The sequence below is a fragment of the Orycteropus afer genome, unplaced genomic scaffold (genome assembly GCF_000298275.1).
Source record: "Orycteropus afer afer isolate SDZICR_OR568_19922 unplaced genomic scaffold, OryAfe1.0 scaffold00054, whole genome shotgun sequence".
Lineage (NCBI taxonomy): Eukaryota > Metazoa > Chordata > Mammalia > Tubulidentata > Orycteropodidae > Orycteropus > Orycteropus afer.
The window spans coordinates 9,806,987-9,816,284 of NW_006921641.1; the positions used below are offsets into that span (position 1 = coordinate 9,806,987).

The following is a 9,298-nucleotide window of genomic DNA, read 5'->3' on the forward strand; positions in this document are numbered from 1 at the left end:
TAGAGCCTGGCACTTTGAACTTGGACTTAAAGCCTCCAAATTGTAAGAATAAACTCCTGTTTGTTAAGGCCATCCCATTTGTGGTATATTTCTCATCAGAGTGGCACTAGGTAACCAGAACAGTCTTTTGTAGCACATTTGCCCAATGCAATACGTCTTCTGATGTCTTGACAGCTGCTTCCATTGGTGTTGATTGTAGAACCAAGTAACATGAAGTCTTTGACAACTTCAATCTTTTCTCCATGTATCATATGTTGCTTATTGGTCCAGTTGTGAGGACTTTTGTTCTCTTTATATTGAGATGTAATCCATAATGCAGACCGTAGTGTTCAATCTTCATCAGCAAGTGCTTCAAGTCATCCTCACTTTCAGCAAGAAAAGCTGTGTCATCAGCTTTTTGCAGGTTATTAATGAGTCTTCCTCCAATCCTGATGCCATTTTCTTCTTGATATAGTCTAACTTCTCAGATTATTTGCTCAGCATACAGATTGAATAAGTATGGTGAAGTATGGTGTTGGTGAAGAATATTGAATGGACTGCTAGCAGAGTGAACAAATCTGTCTTGGAGGAAGTACAGCCAGAAAGCTTCTTAGAAGTAAGAAGGCCCAGACTTGGTCTCACCTTCTTTGGTCATGTTGTCAGAAAGCACCAGACCCTGTAGAAGGATATGATGCTTGGTAAAGTAGAGGGTCAGGGAAAAAGGGAAGACTAAATGAAATGGATTGACACAACAGCTGCAATGATGGGGTCAAGCATAGCAATGATTGTGAGCATGGCACAGGACTTGGGATTATTTTGTTCTGTTGCACATAGTGTGGCTATTAGTTGGAACTGACTTGATAGCACGCAACTGTAACAACAAGGGCACTTGCTAGGGCTAGGATGTTGCGGTCAGCTGGGAAAGGGGTACAGGTCAGCAAGTGGCACAGTCTGTCAAACATATCTGAGGCTAGTTTTACTTACATCTAGCCAGCTAACCCTGTTATATTTGTGTGTCAGTTTCTTGTAGGACAATGATGTATTATTTCTTTTTTTCTTGTGATTTGGGTGGAAATTTACAGAGCAAATTCACTTTCCATACAGCAGTTCACATACACTTTGTCTCATGACATTGACTACAATTTACCACAATGCAACAGCTCCCCTCCCACTTCCTCCCGATAGTTTCCTCTTCCCTGTGACCATCGCTCCATGCACTCCTGCCCCCTGAGCTATGTCCCTGTGTATAAACAGCCCTTCTTTCTCCCATGATTGTTCTCTCCAAGGAGTGTATCTACCTCAGGTACATGTTCAACTCATATGTCTGTCTTTTGTTTGGCTGGAAGGCATGGCTGTGGGTTCAATTCAAGACCTGAAGGGCAGCTAGGGGCCATAGTCTCAGTTCCACCAGGCTCTATCAGACCAGCAAACCTGGTCCCCCCCTCCTTTTTTTTCTCCAAATGATTTTGAGTTTTGTTCCACATCGTTCTCCCTCTCTATCTGGGATCTCCTACATAGTTCCCCCTTCCGAGTGGTTGACAGTGATAGCCAGGCATCATCTAGTTCTTCTGGTCTTATAGTCGTATAGGCTGTGGATTGCATGGTGTACCAGTCGCTGGGACTACTCGTTTCCATGAATCTTAGGTTTTCTTCATTCTTCTTTGCTCTGGACAATGAGAGACCCCTCGTTGCATCTAAATGGCTGCTTGCAAGCTTTTAAGATCCCAGTCACTGATGTGAGTATTCTTGTGAGGTTGGAAGACAAGCCACCAGCATTTCAAGTATCAGTAAGGTCAACCATGGTGGACAGGTTTCAGCAGAGCTTCAAGACTAAGACAGACTGGCAACAAAGACCTGGCAATCTACTTCTAAAAATTAGCCAGAGAACATAGCTGCAAAATGTGATCTGATACAGTACTAAGAGTGGGTAGCATTTAGTTGTACATAAGGTCCACAGGGTCTTTATTAGTGGGAACCTAACAAGAACAACACTGGTGTAGCGCTTTACAATTTACACAGCCCCTTGACAAATTTTGTCGAAGTCTTCCTACCCCCAGGCGAAGCTACCACAGATTTGTAAGTGGTGTTGTTATTGTTAGGTGCACTCCAGTGAGCTTCGACTCATAGCGACCCTATGTAGAACAGAGGTGGTTGTTGTTGTTATGTGCCATGGAGTCGACCCGACTCATAGCGACCCCTCCTTGGGTTTCCGAGGTAGTATCACTACGGAAGTAGATTGCCTCATCTTCCTTCTGAGGAGTGGCTGGTGGGTTTGAACCGCCAGCCTTCTGGTTAGCAGTCAAATGCCTTAGGCACTACGCTACCAGAGCTCCCGTATAACACAGGTACTCTGTCCTTATTCCAAGGAGTAAAATGAAACCTCTGCAAGGAGTACGACTTGCTCTTTGTAGAGTAATTCAATGCCACTCCGGTAACCCTCCCAGCTGGCCTGCCTCACTCTGCGAGCAGACTCAGTCGCGGAGCTTCTACCGCCTCTCGGCCGAGTCCCTAGGCTGCTGGGTTGGGCTCTCCGGCTGTCACGGACCTGGGAGGAGGGGTTACGCCCATCCCTACGTCACTTGCGTGCGACGGTGCCCGCGCTGGGTACCATGCTGCGGGCTGGGCGCCGATGTCCAGTGCTGCTGCGGCTACAGCGTCTTCGGAAGCGATGGAAGCTTGGGCCCTGTTCAATCGTGGGTGGCATTTGGCTAGAACCTTTCGGAGGTGCCCGGTCACTGTACTTCGAGACCTTGCCTAGAGACGCGCGGGATGAAGAAGGAGGGCACAAGGTGGTGCGTATGAAAGCTCAGTGCGCACAGTCTCCTGCTCTCTCTCCGCGCCCTGGCATTGGGATGAGATGTCTTTCGTCACTGCAGAGCATTAGACTGCTGGCGCACCGGGAGGTGTCACGCCCTCGGGAGCGCGAGGACTCGAATGGAGACCAGGATCAGTCCCAGCTCACCCTGGACCTGTCCGCTACCGAAGTCGAAGAGTTTCCAGCCTCCTCTTCCTGCTCAACTTCCAGGGAGGGTCCGTTTAGGGCTGGGGAGCTGATTTTAGCGGAAACTGGCAAGAGAGAAATACAATTTAAGAAATTATTTAGGTTGAGCAACACCGGGCATTTAAATAGTAACTGGGGGTTAGTCCGGTTCAACGAGATCGTGGGGAAGTTCCCCGGCCAGATGATGAAGAGTTCCTCTGGTAAGCAGTTCTTGCTGAGGAGGCCGGCGTTGGAAGATTATGTATTATTGATGAAAAGAGGGCCTGCCATATCATATCCAAAGGTAATGCGATGGGTTCAGAGTAAAACCAAAATAGGAAGCCATGGTGAAAACGCTCAATCTTACAGTCCGGATAAATGTAGTTGAAGCATACTCCAAAACATTTACATTCCTGTTTTTTTAAAAAAAAAAAATAATAATAATAATGGCTATGACTTACCTACCCCATAATGAATGTTACTAATTTTAGGAAGAAATACTCAGATTTTAATTCAAATTTTTTTACCCTGGTATTTAAGATTTATTTGACTGCCAACCATAAGGCTGGAAGTTCAAACCCACCAGCCACTTCTGGGAAGGAAGGTTGGACAATCTACTTCCTTAGTGATACCGCCTCAGAAACCCAAATGAGGAGTCGCTATGAGTCAGATCCGACTGGATTGCAGTGAGTTTGGTCTTTTGGTCTTTGTATGTCTGACATACCACCTTGGCCCCTTTCAGTTCTTTAATCCATGGTTCTAACTAATGCTGCTTTTCACTTAATTCTATGTAACCTTGAGCAAAGGTCACATAAAAGTCTTTGATTTTTCATCTTTAAAATGGAAATGATGAAACTTATCTCATAGATTAATCTCTGTTTTAACAAGATAATGTATGAAAGCAGTTTGCACAATCAAGGAAACATGGCAAATAGAGACAGTTCAATAAACAGATCTTGCTATCAACCAGGATATTTCTAAGATTCATTAATTACAGTGTTTGGCAAATGGATCCTCCTGTCTATTCCTAGTATCTTAATTCTAAATCAGAAATGCATCATTTCATGCAGAGATTACATTATGTGATGATTTCCTAGTTTGTCTTCCTTTAATTTTTCTCTGCCCTAGTGCATCTTGTATTACCCTGCCAGATTAATCTTCCTAAAATGCCATTTGTATCACCTCAGTAACATACTCCAGACGCTTACCAGGTCAAGTTCAAATGCCTCAGATTGACATTCAAGTCTCTTCTTTATCTCCCATCCTGAGATGGGCAAATTGTATTTGTTCTGTCTCTGTTGTTATTGTTGTTGTTATGTGCCATCGAGTCGGACCCGAATCATAACGACCCTTCCTTGGGTTTCCAAGGAGGTATCACTACGGAAGTAGATTGCCCAACCTTCCTTCCGAGGAGTGGCTGGTGGGTTTGAACCGCCAGCCTTCTGGTTAGCTGTCAAATGCCATAGGTACTACACTTCCAGAGCTCCTGGTAGACAGATGTTCTGTCTCTACTTAGTTTAAAGCTGTTTCCCCCTTGTAATTATTTCCTTAAATTCTTCATGCCCTTAACCTAGGACAGTGTGCTGATCTCTTCTCTGAGTTTCTATTGTATTTATTTATTGTCTACAATTTCAGCATTATATTGACGTGTTGCCTTATTTGCTAATTTATTCTTAAACCTCTCTTATTTCATCAACCAGAATACAAAGTCTATGTAGGCAGGGCCACATTCTAATGCTATTTTTCACTTCCTTCCTCTCCATAGCCAACAGAGTATCAGATACAGAGTAAGTGCTTAGTACATATTTTTTGGTTACTGAGTAACTCATACTGTGTTTCAATCATAGGATATGAATATGATGCTGTTGATGATGAATATCAACCCAGGTGATACTGTTTTGGAAGTTGGTTCGGGCTCTGGTGGAATGAGCTTATTTTTATCCAAAGCAGGTAAGAGATTGGGATAAGTGACCTGGGTTTAGAAGACAAAGAAAACATTCAATTCATGCATAACACCATCACCAACAAAAAACCCCAAACTCATTATCATTAATCTTGAGTCGATTCTAACTCATACCAACCCTATAAGGTTTTCAAGGCTGTATGTACTCTTTACAGAAGCTGACTGCCAGGTCTTTCTCCCATGGGGTGGCTGGTAGGTTTAAACTACTGACATTTTTGGTTAGCAGCTAGCTACTTTAACCATTGCACTATCAGGGCTTCTTTTCAGAAAGTTAAAATAGATTAAAAACTATTTGGGAAAATATTCATGTAATTTTATAATCTCCTTGAAACCCAATGTAAACAACTATTTTATCTCTCTTTTTATATATTCATTCTAGTTCCTCTCTTTATTACTATCAGTTAGATTGTCAATTTAGAACTTTATATAAATAGAATCATACAATATATACTCTTTTGATGCTGGCTACTTTCAGAGCCCAGGTGGCACAATGGCTAAGCACCTGAGACAGCACAGGAAGATTTGCAGTTTGAACTTTCCATTGCCTCCATGAGAAAAAAGACCTGACCATCTGCTTCTGTGAAAATTGGAGCCTAGGAAACCCTATAGGCAGCTCTGCTCTGTCACATAGAGTTGTTATGAGTCAAAATCAACTTGATGGCATACAATACACAGACACAGATTTTCATTCAACATTACGTTTGTGAGATTCATCCATTGCATGCAGCAATAGCTGTTTCATTTTAGTTGCTGTATAGTATTTTAAGTAAATTCCATTTCAATCTATTTATACATTCTACTGTTGGTAGACATTTGAGGTGGATATTACAAATAGTGTTGCTCTGAACATTATTATACTTGTCTTTTAGTGCACATGTGTACATGTTGTTATGAAATATATACTTAGTAATGACAGTTCTAGGCCATAAGATATGTTTGATCAGATTTAGAAGATACTGCTAAATAGTTTTCCAAAGATATTATTACCAATTTATACTTCCATTTGCAGTGTATAAGATTTCTACTTCTGCATACTCACCAACTGTTTTGATTACCTAGTACTGCTCTGAAAGGACTATACAACAAATAGCATGGCTTGAACAAACAGGAATTTATTCTCTTACAGTTTAGAGGCTTTAAGTCTGAGTTCAGAGTGCCAGGCTCTAGGGGCTGGGTGAAAGCCCCTCAACCTTGGGCTTCAATTCTGCCTCCTGCTCCTGGCCCATTGAAGCTGGAGGCTTTTCTTCACTCAGACAGCTACTGGCTGCTGAGACTGACAAGCCCAAGGTTAACAAATAAAAAGACACAGTTCTGATGTTACCAAACTACATGGTAGGCCATTGATTCAAGTCCATTGAAAGTCCCAGGGTCAGCAGAGCATGGCAGGCTTCTGAACAACAACACAGCTACATGCAGGATTCAAGCATGCCGTGAGCTAGAGACTGTTTCCCAAGGCTTCTCCTTATATACAGGAAGCAGACCACATCCCTAAGGCAGCTACTCAGCTGCTCACAGTAGATTCCACCATGGAGCTGATTACGTCTCATCATGGGGAATACTACATTCAGCTGCCCAGCCACTCAACCAGACCCAGCCAAGTTGACACACAAACTTAACTACCATACCACAACTTGGTATAATTGGTTTGTTGTATTTTTATTATTAATATTGTTTTACTTTTTATTGTGGAAAAATTCAGACATATGCAGAAGTATACAGAATTGTATAAACTCTTAGGCTCGCATTAACCAGTCCCAACAACCTTAACCCATAGCCAGTCTGCATCCCCCTGTGTAATTTAACATGTCCCTCTGTCCTTTGTATTGACTATAAATTGGCAGCTGGATCTAGAGTAGGTTTTGGAAAACTTTTTCAGTAAAGGTTCATATAGTAAATATTCTAGGCTTTGTGGGCCATATCGTCCCTGTTGAAATTACTCAGTTCTACTATTATAGTATAAAAGCAGCCATAAAAAAACACATGAAAGAATAAATTTAGCTGTGTCCAATAAACTTTTATTTACAAAAATAGGTTTGATTTAGCTGATGAAGCATAGTTTGCTGACCCCTGATCCAGAAATTTAATAAGATTTAGGTCATCTTTTGTTGCACAAGATTGCTTCATAGGAAATGCTATATTTTTCCAAAAGGAAGCAAATATGTTTGGTTGTTGCTCTTGGTGTTTCTTGATTTTTTTATTTTTAGCCATTCTGTGGTTGTATCTCTGTGTAGTTTTAATTTGCATTTCCCTGATGACTAATAATGATATTAAAAATCTTTTATTGGCCTTTTGATATCTTCTTCTGTGAAGTGCCTCTTCATATATAAGATATGTAAGTTGTTGTTGATGGGTGCCATTGAGTCAGCTCTAACTCTGCAGTCCATGGTATTTTCAGTATTCTGTGCCAACACCACAATTCAAATGCATCAATTCTTCTGCAGTCTTCCTTATTCATTGTTCAGCTTTCACATGCATATGAGGCTATTGAAAATATCACAGCTTGGGTTAGGTGCACCTTAGTCTTCAAAGTGACATCTTTGCTCTTTAACACCTTGAAGAGGTCTTTTGCAGCAGATTTGCCCAGTGCAATATATCATCTGATTTCTTGACTGCTGCTTCCATGGGCGTTGATTGTGAATCCAAGCCAAATGAAATCTTTGACATCTTCAGTCTTTTCTCCATTTATTGTGATGTTGCTAGTTGGTCCATTGTAAAGACTTTTGTTTTCTTTGTGTTGAGGTGTAATCCAAACTGAAGGCTGTAGTCTTTGATCTTTATCGGTAAGTGCTTCAAGTCTTCCTTTTAGCAAGGAAGGTTGTGTCATCTGTATATCACAGGTTATTAATGAGTATTCTTCCAATGCTAATTATGCATTCTTCTTCATATAGTCCAGCTTCTTTATATATTCTTTATGTATTGAGAGTTCTTTATAATTCTGGTTATGAGTCATTTGCTGGAGGTATACCTATATCTAGATCTATTAGATATCTTTTCCCTCTTTGTGGCTTGCCTTTTACTAGCTTAATGGTCTTTTGATGATTGTATGTTCTTAATTTTAATGAAGTCAATTTATCAATCTTTTCTTTTATGGTTAATGCTTTTTGTGAACAAATTAAGAAATCTTTACTCTAAGGTCATGAAGATACTTTCCTATATTGTCTCCTAAAAAGTTTGCTTTACCTTTCATATTTAAGTCCAGAATCCATCTGGGACAGATTTTGGCAAATAGGGTGAGGTAGCAGTTAAGATTCATCTTTTCTTTATGGTGAACTAATTCACTCAGAACAATTTATCATGAAAGTGATTCTTTTCTCACTGCACTGCAGTGTCACTCTTGTCAAAAATCAAATGATCATATATGTGTGGGTTTGTTTCTGGTCACTATTATTTTTTAATTGTGCAAATACCACTAACTTTTAACATCTGATAATTCTCTCCACTTTATTATTTTTCTTTAAGATTGTCATGCTAGTCTTGAGCCTTTGCGTTTCCATATAATAAGCTTATTGAAATTTTGATTGGGATAACATTTAATCTGTAGCTCAATTTAGGTAAAATTGAGATCTTAAAATTTTTGAGTTTTGAGCACCATGAACACAATATAACCTTCCATATTATGTTGGTCTTTCATTTCTGTCAATAATGTTTCATAGTTTTCATAGCACTTGTGTACATTTTTTGTTAGATTTATTGCTAGGTGTTTTTTTTGTTTTTGATGCTGTGGGAAATGGTGTAATTTAAGACTTTCACTTTCTGTTTATTGCTTATATATGGAAATATAACTGATTTTTTATATTGACCAATTCTTAGTTTACTATAGATTCTTTTTAGATTTCCTGGGTCCATAATCATGTTGTCTGCGAATAATTACAACTTCTAATCATAATCTTTTTATACTCCCTTATTGCATTGTCTGGGACTTCCAGCTCAATTTTGAAGAACATGGTGAGAGAGAGGGCATCTGTGTCTGATCTCTCAGGGTAGGGGGAAAAGCTTTCAGTGTTTCACCAGTAAGTGTATTATTTACTTGTTCCCTAATTCTTCCAAATCCAATATGTCACTACAGTAAAATTCTCTTTACTCAGTATCTTGTGAATCTATTTTTTCTCCATCCTTACTCTCAGGCTGTCTATCATCTTTAGTATGTTGCGTCCAGATACATGATAATAATAGAATGATTACAAATTCTTTATCTACTAGATACTGTGTTAAGCACTATATAGAAAGCAACTCATTCAGTCTCATAACAATCCTGAGATGTTGTTGTTGTTGTTAAGTGCCGTCGAGTCGTTTCTGACTCATAGCGACCCCATGCACAGCAGAACGAAACACTGCCCGATCCCGCGCCAGCCCCACAATCCATGCTATACTCGAGC

At 40.3% G+C, this 9,298-nt stretch overlaps 1 protein-coding gene across 1 annotated transcript in view; it reads left to right on the forward strand.

Moving 5' to 3' along the window:
• Window positions 1-882: 882 nt before the first annotated feature.
• TRMT61B (tRNA methyltransferase 61B) overlaps window positions 883-9,298 on the forward strand; it is a 30,024-nt gene continuing 21,608 nt past the window's right edge. The window contains exons 1-3 of the mRNA XM_007938896.2: window positions 883-912; window positions 2,424-3,263; window positions 4,807-4,909. Of these exons, the coding sequence (XP_007937087.2) occupies window positions 883-912; window positions 2,424-3,263; window positions 4,807-4,909 (973 nt within the window). The remainder of the gene's footprint in view (window positions 913-2,423; window positions 3,264-4,806; window positions 4,910-9,298) is intronic.